We start from the raw sequence: 23839 nt of genomic DNA on the forward strand, positions 1-23839 counted from the left end.
GAATATACAGGAGACCAGGACAGCCAGCAAAATGTGGGTAGACTATGGGGAAGGGTCTGCGGAGGTAAGAAGTGAGCTTTAGTGGGGGAAAAGGATCGCTCGGGAGAAAGACAAAGAGGCTAGCAACAGAAAAGGGAGTGAGGAGCAAGATCGGCTGGAGAAAGTAGGTTGGGAGGCTAGCGTGGGAGACGGGAGCCCCCAGTGGCTGGGAGAGACCAGAACCATCCCCGGACAAGAAAGAGTCAGACTCCAGCTTGCTGCTGACAGGGAGTTTATTCCGGACGGACGGAGCTGCTGCGATCTGCTGGCTGCCTTAGCTCCAGGTCAGAGCGGCCTGGGCTCTGGCTCCAGCTGTGGCTCCTGCTCCAGTTCCGGCTCGGGCTCTCGCTCCTGCTCCATCTCCAGTTCTTGTTCCAGCTCCTCTGTCTTACTCGGAGCCGGAGGTGGGTGAATCCCATTCTCTAAGGCAGAAAATCTTCTCCGCAGCCACTGTGGGGAAAGATGGAAAGGGCAGTGGAGGAGGAAGGAACAGGGCAAATACTGAGTTCTACTGCTTTCTTTCCAGCCTTCCTCATCTGACCCAGGGCCTTCTTTCAGCCCCTCTGAACTTCCCAGCTACAAGGTGTTCCCAGGACAGGGGCTCTGGGCCCCAGCTACAAGGTGTTCCCAGGACAGGGGCTCTGGGTCCCAGCTACAAGGTGTTCCCAGTACAGGGACTCTGGGAGCATATTCAGAATTGACTATAGTTGTCTTCCTCGAGGAAGGGGTCCCACACAGCACTCTGAGGTCTGAGGAGAGTGAGCTCCGTCCTTGGAGTACCTTTCCTCTCCATAGGTGGAAGCCAAAGGCCCCAGTCACCAAAAGGAACAGTGAGAAGCTACCGAGGATGAGGAGAAAGAGATGGCTTCCTTTAAGGTCACCTGAGGTTCTCTTTGCACTCCGGGCACCTATGAAGAAAGCACTGGATTAGACCTAGGGTCGGAGATCAAAAAGGACACCTTACTACACCTCATCCTTTACAGATACAATGAGGTCGGAGAGTTTAGGGACCTTGTCCAGGATCATTCAGCTAATGAATGACAGAAATAGGTCAGGCCTAGAGAGCTTGAAGCCAGGTCCCCGACTGGGGAGGGGAAGAGGTGGGGGTGGAGGGCTTGGGAGATGACCGAGGTGACTGCTTTGGAGCTGGGGCCATAGCATTAGAGCCTCAGACCTGGGCTAGACTCTGCCATGGGCAACGCTGCTCCGAGAAGCTTCTGCCCCTGGTACAGCTGGCATTGCCAAGGCTCAGAAAGGAGCCTGGCCTCCTGTATCTCCAACTTGGGGCCTGGAGAACTCCTGGACGGGTTGTTCAGGGGACGCCACACAAATCTTTCTTGTCCAGATGCTGGGGTGACCTCACACAACAGCTTCCTCGGGGAGCCAGGTAACCCAAAGGATTGACGAGTCACTGAAAAATTATAGAGAAGATGTCTCATGTCTTGCCCCCTGGGTTGTTACAAAGTTGCAATCCCACATCTCTGTCACCTTACTCTCACTGGAGATCTGGTTGGGAAAAGACCTCAAAGGTCACGACTAAATTGATCCTTGGTTTGTGTCATGTTTTTGAGACAGAGTCTCATGTAGCTCAAGCTGGCCTTGAACTTACTATGTAGCCAAAGATAACCTTGAACTCCTGATTCTCCTGCCTCTACTTGGTAAGTACTGGGATTACAGGGGTGTCCCACCTGGTCACAGGAATGTATGAGTCCCTGGGTCCAGTCCCCAGCACCATACAGACTGGGTATAGATACAAGAAAATGAGAAGTTAAAGATCCACTACACATTGAATTCAAGGTCAGCTGGAGCTACATGAGATCTTGTTTTAAAAAGAAAATAAGGCTGGAGAGATGCCTCAGTAGTTAAGAATACTTGTTGTTTCCTCTCTTCCAGAGGACCCAGGTTCAACTCCCAACACCCACTTGGCAGCTCACAATCTTGTCTGTAACTCCAGATCTAGGAGACCAATGCCCTCTTCTGTTTCTGTGGACACCAGCCACAGATGTACAAGCCCGAAAAACACCCATATACATATAATAAAATACTTTTTATTGTTGTTGTTTTTTTCAGATGTGGTTTCTCTATATAACAGCTCTGGCCTCAAACTCACAGAGATCCGCCTGCCTCTGCCTCCCAGTGCTGGGATTAAAGGCGTGCACCACCACCGTCACCTGGCTTTATAAAATACAATTTTAAATAAATTAAAAAGGGAGAGACGGTTCAGTGTTTACTAAGTTCCAGAGGACCCATATTCAGTTCACAGCACCCACGCCTGGCAGCTCGCAATCACTTGTAACGCTACCTCCAGAAGATTCAACAGTTTCTTCTCATCTCCTTGGATACCCTGTACACATACTCACACAGAAACACACACACACACACACACACACACACACACACACACACACACACAAGCTTCTCTTCTGAAATGCTCAGACTCTCAATGATCAGTCAGGCGAATTAGCACCCAGTGCTCCCAACAATGCCAGTCCCCTGCCTCCATCACTTTGCTCACACCAATGCCCCCATTTTGTGGTGCCTCTGAATGAACTTCATGGACTCTTCCTGAATGTTTACAGCATGAGCAATCAACTGATTGATCCACAGCAGGGCATGCTCAAAGCTGACTAGAAATAAGGTGGTGGACCCATGGTGAAGGCCTTGACCCTGCTGAGCATGGCACACGTGGGGGACTTGGTGACACAGACATCCAAGTTTCAAGTTCAAAAAAACCCTGAGTCTAGCATTTCCCAGTGGTACGACCTTGAGAGCACTCCTCCTCTGTAAAGCAAGAGTGACAGTGTCTCTCCCCCTGAGAAGCTGAACACAGTTGATCTTTTAGAAGACACCTGAGTGCTGGTGATTCAGAGCAGATGATAGTTACCTGGTTTCTATGAAGGCCTGGGTACAATCCCCAGCACCACATAATCTGAATGTGGGGGCTGTCTGTCTATAATCCTAGCATCTGGGAGGTGACCTCAGGAGAAGTAGAAATTCAAGACCATCCTCCACTATATAGTGAGCTTTAGGCCAACCTGGGCTGCCTCAGACTCTGTCGAAAAAGAAAAGAAGGAAGGAGGAAGAAGGAAGAAGAGAGGGGCATTGGAGGCCAGACATGGTGGCTCACACTCGTAATCCCAGCCCTTGGAGGTAGAGGCAGAAAGATCAAGAGTTCAGGAGTTCAGGGGGCTGGCGAGATGGCTCAGCTGTTAAGAGCACTGGTTGATCTTCTGCGGTCTTGAGTTCAATTCCCAGCACCTACATGGCAGCTCACAATTGTCTGTAGCTCCAATTCCAGAGGACCTGGTACCTTCACAGACATACATGCAGGCAAAACACCAATGCACATAAAATAAAAATAAATAATCTTAGGGTTAGGAATTCCAATGGACTGACAACAGACTGAGTCAGCAAAAGCTGACAGTGAAGCTGAGGGGCAGAGTCAACATAATATCTAGACAGAGTTGTAGAAGAAGTGTGTGGGATTCAGGGCTAACATTCTAGAGATGTGTTGTTTGTTGGTTCCTTTACTTAGTCATGCCATCAATGTTTGTTTGTTTTGAGGCAGGATCTCAAGTAGCCCAGGCTGGTCTGGAACTCACTATGTACTTGGATTCCTGATCCTCTTGCCAAGTGCTGGGATCACAGCTGTGTCCCACCAAGCCTGGCTCCAGTGGACATTACTAAGTACCAACTGTGTGCTTAATGGCCACAGGTGAATGCTGCAGACACAGCCAATCTGTCGTGGCTGATAGCTACCAATCAATGAACACCTATTTTCGGATTTTTCCTTTGCCTGTTTTTGTTTTATATTGTCTTGGAAAAGCCTTACAAATATTTGCTCATAAGGGACTGATTTATTAACTCCCTTCCAAATCCAGGTCAACTCCCACAACTCTAACCAAGCCCTAGGCCAAAAGCAAACAAGACTTTGAGAATATATGCTGTCTTCTCTGGGCCATTTGAACTTTTATCATCTCTGTTTCTAGCTTCTCAGACCTCCCGCCAATTTACGGTAGGGGAGTTCCTTAGAGAAGAAGTGGAACTTTTATTTTGTGACTCAAGGGGAGACTTTCAGTTTCAGTTTTGTTTTTGTTTTGTTTTATCATGGAAGTGAAAAAAAAAAAAAAAAAAAAAAAAAACACAGCCCAAAAGCCGGGGTGTGGTGGTGCACGTCTTTAGTCCCGGCACTCCGGAGACAGAGCCTGGATCTCCGAGTTTGAGGCCAGCCTGGTCTACAGAGCGAGTTCCAGGACAGCTAGGGTTACACAGGGAAACCTCACCTTGAAAAAGAAAAACAAAACAAACAACAAAAACCAGCCCACAATTTGACAGGCACAGTAGCAGTTGTCTATAATCCCAGCACTTGGAAGTGGAAAAGGATCAGGAGTTGAAGGTCATCCTCTAAGCTACAGCAGCCTGGGCCTCATGAGAAAAGGCGCTTGCCATGCAAACCTCCTGAACCCGAAGAAAGGTGGGTGGAAGGAAATGACTCCAGAGTTATCCTGCGATCTCCACCTGCGCTGAGGAACATGCACCCATATATGCGCATGCGCACAAGCACACAGCCTCTCTCTCTCTCTCTCTCTCTCTCTCTCTCTCTCTCTCTCTCAAATAAAACTTAAGAAGTTTACAGTCTGAGATGGCCTAGCATCACGGAGTACATATGCACAGCCTCTGACCAGCCAGCACTCCCACCCTGCCCTCTAAAACGCCAGCTCTTCCTTTCCCACCTGTGGCTGACCTGTGATGACTGCCACAGTGACCGTGGTGCTGAGCCACTGTCCCTGCAGATCGACGCTACAGCTGTAGGTCCCAGCCTGCTCCAGACCCACGGCCTCAAGCTGAAGGGCAAAATCGCCATTCTTTCCAGCCACCAGGCGCTCAGGGCCTCCCCCAGGAGGAGTCCACTTGGCCATGAGTGAAGAAGAGGTCCCCACACCAGGGGGCAGGTGACAAGGCAGCTCCACCCTAGAACCTGCTGCAGCGTACACCGTCAAAGGAGCCAGGGGCTCTAGACCTGGAGGAAACAGGAGAGCCAAGATCAATGCCCAGGGGTGGGTATGCAGTGGGACAGAGGGCGGGAACGTGAGGAAGGCAGGCAGAGGGTGATGGAGGTACTTGGGTGTACAAAGAGACAGAACAAAGCAGAGGGACCAGGGAAACTGGAAAACCCATACTGTGCAGAAGGATGGAGAGCCAAGGGAAAAACTGCAGTGAGAGACGACAGCCGAAGACTCCCACATCGGAAAGGGTTTGGACACTGAGACACGGAGCAGAGAACCTGCTTTTGGGGGCCCATGAGTCAGGCGAAGTGGGGGGCAGGAAGGAGTTGTGGTCAAGAGTCAAGACAGCTTGGGAGAGTTACCCAGAACCTTGAGGTTGTATGTAATGGAGACATTGAAGCCATCTCTGTAGGTGAGGACACAGCGCCAGATCCCAGAGTCCAGGGGACGGACTTGGGGCAGAAAGAGGAAACTTTCAGCTAAGTAGCGATGGGAGGACTTGTGGACAGGAACTTGGCTCTGGCCCTGGAACCAGTGCACTGAGACTGGGCGATCAGGGCGACTGAAGGAGCAGTTCAAAACGACCCAGTCAGATGGCCTGAGGGGTCCTGGGGGATAGGCGGTCACTGTGAGAAATTAAAAAAGGACCAGTCAGTCGACTAGATGAAAGCACTTTCTCAACACAGCCAGCCAAACTAAGCTGAAAACTCAGGGAAACGGGGACGTTGTGTTCGGATTCTCCGTACAGCCTCCCATTCCAACCCCCAACTTGAAACCTGGGTTTGCTTAACAAGAGACCTGGGACTCCCCTCCGCGGCCTCCTGCCACCGCTTTACTTGGCCTGTTCTTTGGGCAGACCTTGCCTGAGGATGAGCCACGGATGTCTTCAATGAATCACTCTAGACCCCCCCCCCCCCGAAGAAGAGGTGCTGCCCCACCTCTACCTCCAACGTGGAGGGCGCTCCCGCTGTGGGTGGGGGGAAGGGAACTGAGGTGTGTGATACAATTTCTCCGTAGCCCCCTCGGCCCTGCCTAGAGGCATGCATTTCAGAGGGGCACGTTCCACCCTGCCATCAAGCGGCCACCCCTTCTCGAACACTTCGGGAGGCCCTCAGGCAGAGTCTAAAGCGCCGCCCTTGCCGCGGCTCTTCCTGTCTCGGGGTGACAGGGACCTGCTTCCCAGCCCTGCTCCCTTTGTCCCGCCCCACCTACTCGAGGCCTGGCCGACGCGCAGGCGGAGATGGCAGGAGAGGGTGCGGTCCGGGAGGCGCACCACGCCGTGGTACCCGCCCGCGTCGGCGCGCAGGGCTGGGCGCAGCCACAGCGAGAAGTCGCCGCGCTGGAGGCCGCGCTCCTCCAGCTGCACGCGGGGTTGCATGGGCTGCCTCCCGCTGCGCAGGCCTCCGGGAGCCACGCTCAGGATCGTGTAGGGATGATGGGGTGCGGGCCTCCCAGGCGAGGGCATCCCCTTGAGGTCAAAGGCAGGGGTGGGAGCGGGTTGGCCACTGTCGCGGGGAGGGAGAAAAGGCTTGAGAAATTCCGGGGCAGTTTGAAAAAGCCATAAAGAAGATGCACTCCAAACACACTCTGGGGATAAAGCAACATGCCTAGGAGAGCGCTTGACCCTTAGCGGCCGCCCGCCACCCCCCAACCACCCCTGTCCCCGCTCCCATCTGCTACTGGAGATGTGGCCGACTAGGGACCTCAGAGGGACTCTCAGAGGTGACAATAATGGCTGGGATGGGCTTTTTTCAGAATGCCATTAGAACCAGATGGGGAGGTTCTGTCGCCCAACTTTGGGGTGCATACCCATCTGGCTGATGTTGCCAAGTAACCCCTGATCTTCGCAGAAAGCTGAGATTCCTGTGGAGTTGAGGGCTGCAAGGAAGCTGGACAGGCGTGCCCTCCTGGGCCCACACCACCGAGTCCTCTCTTCCAGGCTCTGAAGCCACGACTATGGAGCAAGAGAGGCCAAGGGCTGTGAGCCAAGAGATTGGAAAATAGAGAAAGGACTTGGCGTTCCCGAGAGAGAAAAATCATTCCTCCCTGTCAGGGGAGACTGAGGCGGGGGCTTTGGGGTTGGAAGGACTGCCCTTAAAAAAGGCATTAGACGCCGGGCGGTGGTGGCGCACGCCTTTAATCCCAGCACTCGGGAGGCAGAGGCAGGCGGATCTCTGTGAGTTCGAGGCCAGCCTGGGCTACCAAGTGAGCTCCAGGAAAGGCGCAAAGCTACACAGAGAAACCCTGTCTCGAAAAACCAAAAAAAAAAAAAAGGCATTAGACACCACCACAAAGCTAGAGAGGCGGGCCATAATGGTCCCTGCTGGCTTCTCCCGAGCCCCCCTCTTACCTGGAGCTTCCCAGAGCAGCCGCAGAAGCAACAGGCCTCGGAGCAGAGCCTCCCTCATCTCCTCTATGGCCGGGGCCTCCCTAGCCCTCCAAGGGAGGTCAGAAAGGGGTCCTGGGAGGAAAAAAGAGAAGTTCTACAAGGAGGGAGGAGAGGCAGAGAGAAAGAATGTAGGGTGAACCAGACCACGGGGGAGGGGGGTCGGGAGAGGGGGCAGGAGGGCCAATGCAATGGCCAGAGACCAAAGACCAAAGAAAGGTGGCTGGATGAGGGGCAAGCGGGGGACACACCCCTGGGCCAGCGCAGGGCTGGGGCAGAAAGCAGTGGAGGCAAGGCCACCTCCGTGAGCTGGGATGCTGATCTGCTCCTCTGGCCCCAGTCCTTCCCCACTTCCCCTCCCCACTGCCCGCCCCCCAGCCAGGGCTCGGGGTTTCGATTCGCAGTGGAAAGAGTGAGGGGGCTGATTCCCAGCAGCAGAGCCCTCCGGCTCTGTTATGGCACTCCCCTTGTTTACTTCCTCAGACCGGGTCTCCCCGCCACCCCCTCTGTCCTCTCTCTCTCTCTGTCTCTCTCTCTCCTAGAACTACAGCTGTATCTCCAAGCTGCCTCCTATGACAGTCACACTTCTTTCTTCCCGACAGGCTCTTTCCCATTAACTTCCCAAGAACTTTGTTGCCAGCCCCGGAGCTGTTCAGGATCTCCTGGACAGGCACACAGGAAGTATTACCATACCACAAGTTAGCAGATCCGAGGAAGGGCTTGGTGGCAGAGCACAGTGGCTACAAGGTGTCAATCTTCATTCTCTGCTACTTATGGTATTATACATTTTTCCATAACGCAACTTGTGAAAACGCAGACGAGGAAGCTGAGGGTCACAGGCATTGACTTGCCTACGTTAGGGGTCATGAAGGCATGCCGCGGTCCTGACCCTGTTTGCATTATAGAGTGACTTTTCATCTTCTAGGAAGAGGGAAACAACGGGATATTTGCTTTAAAGATTTATTTCTATGTATGTGTCTGTGCACCTGAATTCTGCCTGTGTATGAATGAATGCCCAGAGGCCTGGAGGGTGTCACATTCCTTGGAACGGCAGTTACAGGTGGCTTGTGGGCTGCCCAATCTGGATGCAGGTCTTCTGGAAGAACAGCTAGTACCAACAACTGCTGGGGTCATCAGATAGTTATCTCTCCAGCCCTGCGGACTGTGGTGATATTTTGTGTATGCTCTAACAAATAAAGCTTGCCTGAAGATCAGAAGGCAAAGCCAGCCACTAGTTAGCCGTAGAGGCCAGGCAGTGGTGGCATGTACTTATGGTGGTGGTGGGATTCTTATGCCTTTGCTCCCAGTATTTGGAAGGCACACACGCCTTTAATCCCAGCACTAGGGAGGTTGAGACAGGAAGTGATATGGCTGGGCAGAGAAAAGGAATACAAGGCAGGAGGAGACAGGAGCTTTTTTTTCCAGTTGAGGAGCTGGTGAGGTTAGAGGTGGCCACGTTTGTTCCTTTGTCTCTGATCTTTCAGCATTTACCCCAATATCTAGCTCTGGGTTTTTATTATGAAGACCAATTAAGATTTGTGCTACAAGCCAGGCGGTGGTGGCGCACGCCTTTAATCCCAGCACTCGGGAGGCAGAGCCAGGAGGATCTCTGTGAGTTCGAGGCCAGCCCGGGCTACCAAGTGAGTTCCAGGAAAGGCGTAAAGCTACACAGAGAAACCCTGTCTCGGGAAAAAAAAAAAAAATTGTGCTACAGACAACAGGATACTTCACCATCTTCAAAGTCCCCTCACCTAAAGATTCTGTACTGAAAAAAATGAAGGGAAGGGTTTATGGAGACGGAATAATGCAGAAATCTTGTAGCAGAGCAAACTCAAGAAAAACTGAGGAGTCAGGAATGCTGTTACTTAACTGTATGTAATCCCAGATTTTGGAAGGTGGGAGTAGGCTGTGAATTTCAAGCTTGCTTGGGCTACCTCGTGAATTCAGGGTCATTGTGGGCTACAAGGTTTGCCCTGTGTGACCGAAGCCGCCACCACCACCACCGCCAAAAGACCATTATCCCAGCACTTGGAAGTCAGAGGCAGGCAGTTCTCTGTGAATGGAGTCAGCCAGGGTTGCACAGTGAGACCATCTGAAAACAGTGGAAACTGAGGCAGATGGAATGGAGGACTCTTGACAACCCTGGCTCCCCAGCTCTGCCCAGCTGACGCGTGACAGGGAGACAGACCTGAGAGGTAAGTAACTCTGGAGTCCTCCCCTGCTTGACTTAAAGAGGACCCTGCTTCCCACATGTCAGAACGTGTCCAGGCTTGGTAGTTCTCTTTCCAAACCCTAGGTGAGACCCAAGCCTACCCTACCAGCCTCTTCCACTTCGGGGCGGGACTTCCTGTTTCTAGAGCTGTTTCTATCTGCCTGGTTCAGCACAAAGGAGCTGGTAGCTTTCCACTGGGCTCAGCAGAGTCTAGATCTTGTGTGGGTTAACATAGAGTACACTGCTGAGGTGAACATCCCCAGGAACCCAAAACAGGTCATAAGTCACACCCAGAGGAAGACCTTGGGCTCCCAGGCCACCCCTGGAGGGCCGGTCGTGTCTTCTATCATTTGGGTATGAGGTCAGCCACCCCTTCTCTGTCCTTTCAGGCACTGAGTGGACTCTGGGAAATCAGGAGACAGGTTAAAAACAGAAGCGCGACCGTTTCTTTATTAAATTATACAAAAAGGGGAGGGGGGCAGCTTCGGGGCTTGGCCCCAACCCCGGCCCCACCCCGGCCTGGCGCTGTCTGAGGAGGGAATCTGAGGGAGACCCAGGGATCAGGCAGGAGAGAAGGGCAGGCTGAGAGGCTGGGGGTGCCGAGGGTAAGGAGAGGCTTTGCAAGGACAGATGGGATGGTGAGGGGAAGTGAAGGACAAGGAATGCTAGAGGACCAGTGAGGGCCGGCTGGGGAGCTCAGGTGAGGCGGATCGGGAGCTGGAAGGATGGCAGTGAGGGTGGAGGAGCAGTGTCTGGAGATGGAAATGAGAGGCTGGGTGGAAGGGCGAGGGTCACAGCTCTGGGGCAGGGCCAGAGCAGGGAGCCAGGAGAAGCGGGGCTGTACTTGTGTGTTCCTGCCCCACCTCCAGGACCTGAGGGGCCTCCCGTCCCCAAGCCCACTGGCAGGGGCTCATGCCGATGCCCCATTTTCTGTCTTCTGCCTCTTGGGATCTGCTTCATCCTGTGGAAAGGAGAAGAGTTGAGGGGAGCTGTACAAAGGAGGCCTCCCCTGTGCCTGCTGGCCCTGCTCTGCCCGTGCCTGGGCCACCACAAGGACCTGGGTCCAAATCCAAAGGGCACCCAGCCCCTGCTCTAGTCTTGACAGCCCCTCACGTCCCCACCCGGTCAGACCTCCTCTTCAGCAGCTCTCTTCCGCACTGGGCCTTCATCCTCCTCCTCCTCCTCTTCCTCATCTGAGGAGCCAGAAACAAGTCATTGGGGCAGGGTGGGGGGCTCCGGGCACAGACCCACAGCCGCCCTGTGGTTACCCTCAGCCCGGCTGCTGGCCTTCAACTGCTCCCCAAAGTCTGCTCCTTTGAGCCTCAACTCTTCCAGCCCAGCCTTCCCTGCCCCTCCCTACCTTCTTCATCTCCTTCATCATCATCCTCTCCATCCTCGGCAGTTTCTTCTTCCTCCTCCTCAGCTCCATTCTCCTCCTCCTGTGGGGACCAAGGCAGGGAGCGAGCGCTGTCAGGCTGGCTGTGTTACCACTCACTGGACGATGGAAGGACTCGGGGTAGGGAAGGAATGGGGGGGGGGCGGCCAGGAGAGAGGCAGGACCCCAACATCCCCAGGAAGGTAAGAAGAGGGGGAAGGATGTAGGGGCAGAGCGGGGCCATCTCCACACCTCCACTACTTCTTTCTTTCGTTCTTTCCGGCCAGCCTTCTCCTCCACTTTCTCCTTCTTCTCCTTCAGGTCCTGCAAGGCAGAAGGTCACCTTTCTCTCAGCACCAATGATGCACAGCCCTCGAGGCCCCCAGCCCGGTTCTCCAACCCTGCAGCTAGGTCCAAGGTGTTGAGAGAAGGTGGCCACAGTTTAAGGAGCAACAGACATCCTCGGGTCCTCCGAATTTGGGCCGTAATTGGCTGATCCCAGAGACTTTCTTCCTCAAGACCCAGGGGGAGTGGGAAAGTAATGAGAAAGGGAAAGCAGTCGCTGAGGATCCCACACCACCGAGTTCTTCCCCCCCCACCCCCCAGCTTAAGAGTTCAGCTCCACAAAGCAAATCCCCCATCTGCTGGCAGCCTCGATGCCCCACCCCCTCTCACCCTCTCTGCCTGCCCTGCTCTGCCTTTTGTCTACCTCAGGGGCCTTTGCCTAAGTACTCTCTCCCCTGGGCATCCCTCCCCGGCGTCCCCGTCAGCTCCTAAGGCCTTTGTTTCCTGTCTGTGTCTTCCTAATCCTCCTGCTCCGACTTGACTTGGCCCAACAGCATGGGACTACGGAAGATCACCCTAGCCTACTGTATTCCCACAGCGGTGCCTATCCCCCATCGAAACAGTTTGGTACCCCCTCCTCTCCACCTTCACGCATATGCCCCGGGACGGCAGAAGCGGAGAAGTGGCCATTTTCAGTGGAAATAAAGGGGAAGTCCGGTAAAGGAAATAACTCAGAAGGCAACGTCGAAATCACAACAAATAAAGTCTGGGCCTAGATGGGAGGGTGAGAGTTACCTGTCCAGAGTCCCCTCCCACCAGACTGTCCCTCCCCTCCCCTCCCCTCCCCTCCAAGATGCCAGCAGGTGCTGCAAGTCCCATCCTGGGGAGGGAGATGCTCCTGTGGGTAAGCCGGGCTGGACAAACCAGCCTTCCTGCCCCATGCAGATTCTACTTTTCTCCCTATCATACTCCTTGGCAGGTGCCACGTTCTACGATCTTATCTAAGGTTAGTATGCAACTCTAGTGTGCATGATCCCAAGTGGGTCGGAGTTTTCCTAAGTAGATCACCCCAGCACGATGTGTCCTTTCTAGAACAAGTCTAGGGTAGAGGAGGGGCCTGGTGCCAAACGACTGGCCTGAGGACACGGGCCGCTCCTCTCCCGGTAGGAGAGCAGAGTGCAAGGGCACCTGACCCTCTAGTTCCGGGCAGGTTTCTTCTGCACTCTGCTTGGTCGTCACTGCTGTCACATGGTGGGTCTGGCGCTGGCTCCTAATACCAGGTGAGCTTTGCCTTACATCCTGCGCCAGGCAGGGACTAACTCAGCTTCGCTTGGGTCAGGCCCTGGCCCGAGTTTCTCATCGCGGTTGATGGAGGGGTGAGGGGAAGGGAGGGCGAATACCAGAGACCAAAGTCCGCAGGGCTGGCCCCCCTCCTCCTGGGTCCTGTCCTTCTGGTCACTGTCCTTCCATGATCTTTTCCAGGAGGGTATGTGACCTGCCCCCAGCGGTAAGCTGCCCTCTGGCCTCGACACGGGTACACAAGCTCATCCAGGCTAACACCAACTCACACATCTACCGGGGAGCGCCCACGCGCTCTAGAGACACATGGCTCAATGTTTGGGCATTCTGGCACACTCTCACAGGGGCACTGTGGGGCCACTCGGCGCTCACAAAGCGGCAACATGCCTCCGGAACATCTCAGTCTCCACATGCACACATGTAACTGACACGGGCAGTCCCACACACTCGCTGGATCTCAGACATACAAAGACGCCTACTCAGTGAAGTCACATGCCGCCGCACAACCCACCGGAGGGCCACACAGGCGCACCTTGTCAGATCTCACATGTCCCCTCTCCCACTGCCTTTCATGCTATCAGATTCCCCCCTTCCACTCCAGCCTCCGGAACTATACTGCCCTCCCCCCTAAAAAAAGACTGGGCTCCCAGCCCCCAAGCCTGGCCGCATTAATTTCCCTAAGCGACACTCGGCAGTTTCCCTGGGGAAATTAGGAGGGAGGCTGGAAAAGAGACAAGGGCAAAGGGATGAGGCCAGGAAGGCAGCTGACGTGCAAAGCTGAGTGCAAAGACAGCTTGACGTATGGTCAGGCGATGCCGAGCTTCGGCTTTTTCGAAGGCAATTCTCTCCACCTTTCTGATTTTTTTTTTAGGAATTCCACATGAGGAGAAACGATAAAGAGAAAACCGAAAGTCGGTGGTGGAGGGAGAACGGATGAGGATGGGCAGAAAAGAGGGTGCAGGAGAGGCGCAGCCCTCCGGGGACGGGCACAGACGGCCGGGCCGCGAGGGGAGGGGCCGAGGAGCAGCCTCCCCGGAGAGTCCTGTTTACACTTGAGGATCGCAAACCGCTTAGCAGAGGAAAGGTGAGGTCATAGTGGAAAGGGACCTGGAGCCGCGGCACGGACACCCGGCCCGGGAGGCGAGACGCGCCGCCCTCCGACGACGGGAGGGCGGACCGGGCCGCGGCGGGCGCGGCGGGGCACGAGAGGGGTGGGGATGGCGGGGACGGGCGGCGAGGCCCGAGCCACCGCGCGCTGGGCCGCTAGAGGGCGCTGGCGGCGCCGAGCGGGGCAGGCAGCGCCGGGCTCCGAGCGGGGGGAGGGCGCAGCGGGGTCCGCGGGGACCTGGCGCCAGGGCCGCTCGGGGCCGTCGGGGACGACCGGGCGCGAACGACCGCGCCGATCGCGGGGCCGCCCGGATGCCGGGCTGCCGCCGCCGCCGCCCCTGCCCGTACCTTGGCGCTCAGCTCGGCCGCTGCCTCCACGCTCTTCTCCGACATGGTGCCGGGGCCGGGGCTGGCGGGGAGCCGGGGTCCCGGGGCCGAGGCAGAGGGGCCCTGGACGGCGGAGGGTGGCCGCGGCCGGAACTTGGCGCGGTGGCGGCGGCGGCAGCGGCAGCGACGGCCGCTCGGCAAGCTGGCTCGCTGCAAGAGGCGGCAGAGGCGCGCGGGGTGGGGCGGGGGTGGGTCCCGAGCCGAGACCCGCAGGGCTGCGGCCGTCCGGAGGGCGGGCGGGCAGGCGGGCGGGCGGGAGGGTGATGCGGGCGGTGGCCGGCGCGCTCCGGTCGCGGTCGCTCGGTCTTGCTCGCCGCCCCCGCACCAGCAGAGCTGCCGCCGACCAGCCGCTGCCGCCCCCGGGAAGGGAACCCGCTTTTAAGGCGGCGCTGCCCGACGGGAGGGGCTTCCCAGGGGTGGGGCAGGCGGGAGCGGGGAGGAGAGGAGAGGGGAGGGGGATGAAAGAGGAGGTTGGAGAGGTGGGGATAGGAGGATGAAAGCGAAGGGCGGGAGAGCGAGCGGGGCGGGAGGAAGGACGAGACCAGGAGGGGGAAATGGAGAGACTGACGGCTCGGGAGAAAGCCGAGTGGGGCGAGGAGGTGGGAAGGGGTGGGGTTCCAGCGGGGAGACACCGCTCCAAATGCCAGCCTACTGCTTGCGAGCTGGAGTCTGGCTCCTGGGGGCGGACTGGGGAGAGGTGGCCAGACTCCCGCTGACCTCCTCAAAGCCCTGAAATTTTGCTAAAGGGCTGGGGGGAGGCGGGGCGGGCAGATGGAGAGGCTGGGCAGGTATTTGAGAAAGCAAAAGCTTAAAGAAGGGGAAGGAAGGCTGCCGAGCCACTACCATCTCTCCCTCTTGTCCGCTTTCTCGGGGTGGCATTGAGGAGGAAAGGGACAGTGCAAAGGACAGTCCTGGGCTTTCATCGGCTGGACCTTTGTGGTCCTTGGCGGGGTCTGTTCCCTTGATCGGAGCGGAGTCAGAGGCTTCTGATCGCCTCTTCTGCCTCTTTATTCCATCTTCTTACCTGTCTCACCTCACTTTTACTTGCCTGGTCCTCCTGTTTCTCTTCAACTCTCTTCATTCTTACAGACCAAGACCCCTCCCTTACAACCGTCTACACCTCATTCCTTCGGCCGCGTGCGTCTCTCCACTTTTCCCAGACACCACCGTTGTCTTTCTTCCCTGACTCACCTGGCCGTATCTACACTTCGCTAATTTCCAACTCTCCTTTCTGCCCTTGGGTTTTCCCTCTCCTCTGCTAATCTTCCCGGGCCTTCTCTATTCCCATGGCCTTCTTTGCAAACACCTGGAGTTCCAGCCACACCCTATGGCTCACATCTTCGGCTCTGTGGATCATTTTGAGAACCCTGGGATTTCAGAAGGGGACCGGGGCTGGGATGTGGATTTGAGGTCAGGAAAGTGGGTGTAGTAGAGATCTAGGCTTAGAGAAAAATTGTCTTTGGGTTTGTGTGTGTGTGTACATGTTCGAATTTGTCATCATTACTCTTCACCTTTTCCAAGTCATTTTTCTTAATAAAGACATTTTTAGCCAGATGACCTATTCCAGCACTTGGGAGGTTGAAACAGGAGGATTGCCATTAGTTTGAAAGCATCCTGGGCAACACAGTGAGACATCATGTTGTCCCCCCTCAAAAAAAAAAAATAGAAAATAAGCCATTGTTGTTCGCCATCATCATTTAGCATGTGCGTGCGTCAACACACACACCATCTCTTGGTCCCTTGCACACACCTCTTGGTGTCTTTGACTATTCAGTTTCTCCGTCTTGGTCTCATAAATCGTGGGAGCCCCACCCTGGTTTTTCCTGGCAGGATTCGGTCCACCTTTTCTCTGAGATCTTTCCATTTCCCTTTTGGACGCGCTTCTCAGACTTAAGTGACTGATGTCTTTAACAACCTCTTACTATATTCCATCTCTGTATCCTCTCTGGCTTCATTTATCCCCCCCCCCGCCCCCCGGTTCCCCCCCAGTCTCGCTCCCTCCGGGTTGGTCTCTTTCCTCGCCCTCCCGCCTTCTTCTTCTTTTTTTTTTTTTTTTTTTTCCTGCCATCTTACTCCACCTCCCAGCCCCGCCTGCTGTCTCGGACACCCTGCTGGGCTCTTACCCTGTTGCCCTGGTAACCGCCCTCAACTCCGGTCACCTCCACTCCCCTCCCCCCCTCCAATCACCGCCACCAACAACCTCCATCCACCTTCTCCTATTTTTCCTGAGAGCCAATAGAAACCCTGTTGCCAGGTGGAATGCTCATTTGAATCAGCCAATCCAGGGTCCTAACTGCTTGCCCTGCCTTATAAGGGGATGTGAGGAGGGCCACTCCCCCGACTCCAGCCCTACAGGGGACGAACCCCTCCACTGTCCTTTCTCAGCCGCCTAGGAAAGAGCTTGGGACCCTCCAGTTCACCCTCTCATAAAGGGCCTCGTTTCCCACTTCTCTAAATGGGGCCACCAGGGTTACTGCGAGGTGTGGGCTGGACCGTGGGGAGTGGGCTGGACCGTGGGCTGGGCCTCAAGGCTGGGGGTGGGAATGAGGTGTGATTAGGGAAGGGGAGGCGGAGGCAGCCGGGAATTTTGCCCAGGGAGGGGTGTCTGGGAGCCGAGGCAGCTGCAGTGGAAAATTCCAGGGAGATGGCGAGGCAGAGAATGGGAATCCTGCCCCAAGGCCCAGGGGAATGCATGGAAATCTGAAGGAGCTCGGACACTAGGGTCTGCAGGGACGGGGGGATGCTGCAGGGGTTAGGACCGCATCTAAACCCCCTCCTCCGTGGGGGAGGCACCCATTATCCTTCCCTACCTGGTTAGACCACGGATCAGTCTCCTGAAGTTTGGCTTTCTGAGCAACCATCCAGGAGATTTAGGGTGAACTTGGAGGGAATGGAATGTTGAGAGCCCACCGGGAAGGTCCTTTAAGGCCTGTGCCCGTGCCTCGGGTCGGTGTTCAGTGCCAACTTTTGCTCCTTCTGAGGTTTTTGTGGAGGCCTGCCTATTCCTAGAATTCTGTTACTCTACAGTCCAATTGAGAAATTCCCCACGAGTTGAATGGGGAATAAAAAAAAACAAAAACCTGTGCTTACACATTTTCTGAAAGTGGGAAAAAGTAAGGCCAGGTGAGAACAAGAAAGGCCAGAGCCCCTGGCAGCCATGACGTCTGGCTGAGTTCCTGGAAGTTGGTCTTGCTAATAAGTGTGGAAGGTGTTCCCTTCTAATGGCTTCCAACTCATTCTTAGTGAAGTCTCCTGCTTTCTGGTGTGTGTGTGTGTGTGTGTGTGTGTGTGTGTGTGTGTGTGTTGAGCTCAGGTGAGTGCTATCACTGAGGCGGTGGAAGACAGAGGTTGGGCCCTCTCCCTCAGCCTGTGTAATAACATCCTTATTTCATTCCCAGTGACCTCATTTTTTTTATTCCCCATTTTTCCTTTGTATTAATTTTTTTTTAAACTCAAGTCAGGAGAGTGGAGAGAAATTAGCCAAGCTTTTTATATAAAACATATTACGTTTGCTTTGTATGTGTGTGCACGCGCGTGCACACTCGCACACTCGAGCAGAAGTCAGAACACAACTGTGGGAACGGTTTCTCTCCTTCCACCACGTGGGTCCTGGGGATCAAACTCAGATGGGCAGGCTCGGTGGGCAAGTGATTTCCGGTCTTTTTTTTAGGAAGGAGGTTTGTTTAGGTTTACGGTTTCCCTGGTAATACAGTCTGTCCTGGCAAGGAAGAAGACAGCGTGGTAGCAGGAGTGAGAGGCAGCGGCCTTCATTAAATCTGAAGGAAGGAAGGAGCAATGCATACTTTTTTGTTTGTTTGGGTCTCTCTCTCTCTCTCTCTCTCTCTTTTTTTTTTTTCCCCGTTTTTTTGAGACAGGGTTTCTCTGTGTAGCCCTGGCTATCCTGGAACTCACTCTGTAGACCAGGCTGGTCTCCAGCTCGAGAGATCCACCTGCCTCTTCCTCCTGAGTGCCAGGATTAAAGTCATGCGCTACCTACCACCGCCCAGCATTTTCTCCTTTTGTTTTTATTTTTATTTTATGTGTGGGTGTTTTGCCTGCAGGTGTGTCTGTGCGCTACTTGTGTTCCTGGATTCCCCAAGGAGGCCAGAAGAAGGTGTGTGTGAGCCTCCATGTGCAGGCTAGGAAGCAAATCCAGGTACTCAAGAAGGGCACTCAGTGTTCTGAACAGCTGAGCCATCTCTCCAGAGCCTCTCCACCCCCAACCTTTTTTTCTTTTAATTAATTGAAAGTAATTAATTAATGTATTTATTTATTTAGAGACAGAGTCTCACTTTGCCGCTCTGACTGTCCTGGAACTTGCTATGTAGACCAGGCTGGCCTCAGACAAACAGAGAGCTTCCTGCTACTGCCTCCCCAGTGCTGAGATTGTGTGTGTGCAAAATGCATGTTCAGGTGCCCTTGGAGGTCTGAAGAGGACTTGGGTTTCCTGAAGCTGAGTTACTGGCAGTTGAGAGTTTCTGGACCTGGGTGCTGAGAATTGAACTTGGGTCCTCTGCTAGAGCTGAAAGTGCTCTTAACCACTGAGCCATCTCTCCAGGCCCCTCGATATCTCCTTTTTATTCCGTCCAGGACTCCCGCTCATAGAATGTCTGAGTCCTTTACCTGCAGCAGTGTTAAATATAACTTTACATATACATATATCTCTCTCACAGTGGCCATGGTGGCACGTGGCTGTAATGCCCACACTTAAGAAGTGGAGGCATGGGTTGGGGATTTAGCTCAGTGGTAGAGCGCTTGCCTAGCAAGCACAAGACCCTGGGTTCAGTCCTCAGCTCCTGGAAAAAAAATTTTAAATAATAATAATAAATTAATTAATAAATAAAAGAAGTGGAGGGAGGAGGATCAGTAGTTAAAGGCTTACCTTGGCTACACCCTGAGTTGGAGGTAAAGACTGTTTCAACAGACAAGCAAACAACAAGAAAAGTAGCTTTTACAAGGCAGAATGTGGTAACGCATCTCTGTAATCGCAATATGCCTCAGATTCCAAGTCGGCTTGGGCCACATAGCGAATTCCATGCCAGCTCTGGCCGGATCCTGTCTCAAAATTATAAAAAAGAAGTCACCTTCAAAACACAGTCACATCCTGTGTAATTAGTCTGGTTGGAAGAGAGACTGGAAGTGATCTTTAAATTTAAAAATTAGTTTAATTTTGGTCTTATCTGCCATCAAAATTCTACTCAGATATAAGTCAGTATTTTTGTTTGTTTCTTTTTTGAGACAGGGTTTCTCTGTGTAGCTTTGGGACCTGTCCTGGAACTCACTTTGTAGCCCAGGCTGGCCTCGAACTCACAGAGATCCACCTGCCTCTGCCTCCCCATTGCTGGGATTAAAGACGTGTGCCACCACTGCCCGACAATATAAATCAATTTTAGCTGAAGAAATTTAAATTTCCAGTGTGCCTCTCTATCAAGCTTAACTTTTTTTTTTTTTTTTTTTTTTTTTTAATTTTGTTTTGAGACAGGGTCTCTCTACAGAGCCCTGGCTGTCCTGGAACTTGTTAGGCTAGCCTCAAACTCAGAGCTATCTGCCTACTTCTGACTTCCAAATGCTGGGATTAAAGGTGCGTGCCACCATGTTCTGCTCAAGTTTAAATCTTAAACCAGACATGATGGCACACACTTGTAATCCCAGCACTCTGAGGCTGACTGCTGGGTCAGTGAATTAGCAGATTACATCCCTTTTAGGCTGTATTTTAAAATTTCTTGTATTTATTTTTATTTTATGTGTGTGGGTGTTTTGCCTGTTTGTCTGTGCACCATTTACTTGCCTGTAGTCCCTCAGAATCTGGAAGAAGGTTCTAGGTCCCTTGGGACTGGAGTTACAGGTGGTTACAAGCCATCCTGTGGGTGTTGGGATTTGAACCGAGACCCTCTAGAGAGCAGCCACTGCCCTTCACCTCTGAGCCACCTCCCCAGCCCCTAGGCTGGACTTGGATGTCACAAGCTCTTGTCGATAGTCCTTCAGGCAGAGATCTTGTCTTTCTCTTTCAGTTCTGTCTTTCCACTATATACCACAGTCCCTAACAGCTACTAAAGAGGTCAATTAAAGTTGGTTGAAGTATAAGAGTTATGGTTTTTTTGTCTCTGATTTGCTACATGAGACCACATGCTTCAGGGGGTGTACCACTCAAGTACACCCCCAGCTGTTTTGATTTTTTTGTTTTGAGACAGTCTCTTGTATCCCAGGCTGACCCTCAAGTCCGTATGTAGCAAGGATGACCTAGAGTTTCTGATCCTCACCCTCCATCTTCTGAGTACTGGGATTATAGAGTGTCCCACCAAGACCATTTCCATCCAGTACCGGGGACGGAGCCCAGGACTTAGACATACATGCCAGGCAAGTGCTCTGCCAGCTGGACTACGTCACCGGCCTGCTTTTGCTGTTTTGAAGCGGGGTTTTGACATGTAGCCCAGGCTGGCCTTGAACTTTCTGTGTAGCTGAATTCCCTATATTTAGGCTGGCCTTGGACTAGAAGAATTTTAGTGCTTTTCTATTTCTTCCTGAACTTTCTCCCTGGTGACATGTCGGTTTCACCGCCGATCTTCTTCAGGACCTTTGACTGGCTTTCGTTTTGAGGCAGGGTCTGGCTAAGTAGACCAGGCTGGCCTCAAGCTTGTAGTGATTCCTTCCCTGTGCTCCTAGTGCGTTGACTCTGGTTCACCTCTCTGCTGTCGCCTCAATTTCTCCCTCGTATTTGCTCTCCAAAACGCCTTTATAGACTTTCAGAAAAATCCATAAGAAAAATAGCACTGGTGCTTCCTTGCTCTGCACCAAACCTTCTGTAATGATGGGCAAAACACAAACCCCAGGCAAGTGCTCTACCATTGACCTACACTGTCAGCCCTAGAAATAGTCATCTGTTTTTTTCAATACAATAGACACGTGATCACTTAACACTCTGAAAATACGGCCTGCTCTCGGGCTTGCCTCTCATGGGTACAGTCCTGAGTTGGATACTCAGCACTGCATAAACTAGGTGTGGAACCCCACCCCCCACCCTCCTACCCCCCCACCCCCACCACACATACACAATCCTAGTGCTTGAGGGGTAGAGTAAAGAGGATCAGAAGCTCAGATGTCATCCTCAGGGAATTTGAGGCCAGCCTGACATATATGAGACCCTATCTCTCCAAAAAAAAAAAAAAAAAAGTGGCTAGTTTCACTAAGAAATAAAGTGAATTATTTAAGTTTTGCTGTTTGTTTTTGCTCTGCAGAAAGACATAGAGCCTAGTGCATGCTGATCAAGGGTCACACCATTGAGCTACACCATCAGTCCTACTGAAATAGCCATATGTATGTGGCTAGCAGCTACTGTATTGGACACCACAATCTTAAACTATTATAAGCTACCTCCTTAAAAAAAAAAAAGATTTATTTTACCATTCATGATTTAATGTATGTCTCCGTGTGAACGTGTGCAGATAAGTACAGGTGTCAGCAGAGGTGGCCGAGCTCCTAGAGCTGGAGCGACACGTGTGAATCATTTTTGCCGACCAGGCTCAGTATGTGGTCGTAACCACTGAACCATCTACCCAGCCCCTTCACCTCTTTTTTTTTTTTTTTTTTAGGGGCATGCTGAGGACTGAACCCAGGGCTTTGTACATGCTAATCACATGCTTTACTACAACTGAGCTATCCACCCAGCCTGCAGCCTGCCTCCTTGCCCACATCCAACCCCTGCAATTTGTAATTAGAATGTTAGAAGGCAACCCTGGCTGCCTGCCGTGCTCAAGTTGGTACAGGCGACTGCTGCACACTTTCCCCCGGGTGTGTGTTAGAGTTTTCACACATTACACAGACCCGGGCTCATCCGGGACCAGTAAAGAAAAAAAAAAACCTGCTCAGAGGCTCACCGTCAACTGAAGTTCAACTTAAGCACCTCATGATAGTCATAGTCAGTTAAGGAGTTTTGTGTCTTCACACCTACCTCGGTTTTCTGATTTCCATACCTGCTCTATTGTACAAGCGCAAAAAAAAAAAAAAAAAAAAAAAAAAAAAAAAAAAAAAAAAAAAAAAGGTTCCAGGAATGTGCAAATGGCCTTTCGATTTAAAATACAAACAGCCTGTTGTAACTTCCCTCCTCACAAGGTTGCTCCACCCTCACCCTATTCAAATATCCAACTGTCCTGGGTTGGTTCCAGATGTGTGACCTCACATCCAAAGAGGGCCCCTTCTCTGGCCCAGCTCTGCCTTCTCAAGGCTTTCCTGACTGACTCCGGACTGACTCCAGCCGGACGACCGTGGAGGCAGGAGGCACACTTAGTCCTCCTCTTCCCCTGAAGAAGTGGCCATCCGCCTGGGTCACAGCTTCTCCGGGAAATGCCTGTGACTGACCAACTCCCGCCCTTCATTGATCGAACAAAGAAGAGAGAGAGACCGAGGCAGCCGGAGAGGGAGGGGAGAGGGGGAGAGGGGAAGAAGAAGAAAGAGAGGGAGGAAAAGAAGGTAGACAGACTGAACTGCTAGTTGCTTGTAAAATTCTATCCCCTCAGTTCCTAGAGAGCTGCCTATGTATGCACCAGGCATGCTGAAAGGGAGCTTTCCTATCTCCTTCCTTAGTCTTGCCTGTTCAAGTGTGTGTGTGTGTGTGTGTGTGTGTGTGTGTGTGTGTGTGTGTGTGTGCTGCTGCTGAGGATCCAAGGCATGGCCTTGTGTACAAGGTAAGCTCTCCGACACTGGGCTACATCTCAAGCCCAGCTCAAGAACTTGTGGGAGCCAGGCGGTGGTGGCGCACACCTTTAATCCCAGCACTTGGGAGGCAGAGCCAGGTGGATCTCTGTGAGTTCGAGGACAGCCAGGGCTACAAGGTGAGTTCCAGGACAGCCAGGGCTACACAGAGAAACTCTGCTTCGAGGGGAAAAAAAAAAAGAACTTGGGCTGGAGAGATGGCTCAGAGGTTAAGAGCACTGGCTGTTCTTCCAGAGGTTCTGAGTTCAATTCCCAGCAACCACATGGTGGCTCACAACCATCTGTAATGAGATCTGGTGCCCTCTTCTGGCCATGTAGATATAGCACTGTATACATAGTAAATAAAAAAATCTTTTTTTTTTTTCAAGACAGGGTTTCTCTGTGTAGCTTTGCGCCTTTCCTGGATCTCGCTCTGTACACCAGGCTGGCCTCGAACTCGCAAAGATCCACCTGCCTCTGCCTCCCGAGTGCTGGAATTAAAGGCGTGCACCACCACCGCCCGGCCTATAAATAAATCTTTTAAAAAAAGAAAAAAGAACTTGTGGGCCAGGAGAAACAAACAAACAAACCCCGACTTCAAGCTATGTCTAATAGAAGTTAAGCTGTAATTTGTAAACATTCCTAGGAGAAGAAACACACTCATTTAAAATCATGCAGAGGGGCTGGAGAGACGGCTCAGTGGTGGAGAATGCTGGCTGCTCTTGCAGAGGACCCGGGTTCGGGTCCTGTATCCACCTAGTGGTTCACAACCACCCACAACTCCAGTCCCAGGGGACCTTGACACTCTTCCGACTTCTGCATGCATAGACATATACCACCCCCCCCACCCCCACCCCCCGCAGTGCTGGGATTAAAAGTGTGTGCCACCATGCCTGGCCTAAATAAATCTTAAAATAAAATCATGTAGAGCCAGTGGGATAGCGCAGCAGGTAAAAGCAGTTGCCTCCGAGCCTGACAACCTCAGTCTGATTTCCTGGAACCCACGTGGTGGAAGAGGAGAACTAACTCCTCCAAGATGTCCTCCGACCTGCACA

General features: G+C 53.0%; 1 protein-coding gene across 3 annotated transcripts; it reads right to left on the reverse strand.

Annotated features, from left to right (window-relative positions):
• Nucleotides 1-254: 254 nt before the first annotated feature.
• Lag3 (lymphocyte activating 3) lies at nt 255-9933 on the reverse strand. 3 transcript variants are annotated; one of them, XM_076567964.1, is made up of 8 exons: nt 7396-9933; nt 6855-6999; nt 6258-6550; nt 5408-5671; nt 4784-5059; nt 1214-1450; nt 921-947; nt 255-489 (listed from the first exon to the last, which is right to left on the reverse strand). In XM_076567964.1, exons 1-8 carry the CDS (start codon nt 7451-7453, stop codon nt 428-430), a joined length of 1362 nt encoding a protein of 453 aa, XP_076424079.1. In that variant the 5' UTR covers nt 7454-9933; the 3' UTR covers nt 255-427. The 3 variants fall into 3 exon arrangements, with proteins under 3 accessions (XP_076424079.1, XP_006992171.3, XP_076424078.1); XM_006992109.4 differs by having other exon boundaries at nt 820-947; XM_076567963.1 differs by having other exon boundaries at nt 255-947.
• Between the last annotated feature and the right edge of the window lie 13906 nt (nt 9934-23839).

The sequence above is a fragment of the Peromyscus maniculatus genome, chromosome 3 (genome assembly GCF_049852395.1).
Source record: "Peromyscus maniculatus bairdii isolate BWxNUB_F1_BW_parent chromosome 3, HU_Pman_BW_mat_3.1, whole genome shotgun sequence".
Classification (NCBI taxonomy): domain Eukaryota; kingdom Metazoa; phylum Chordata; class Mammalia; order Rodentia; family Cricetidae; genus Peromyscus; species Peromyscus maniculatus.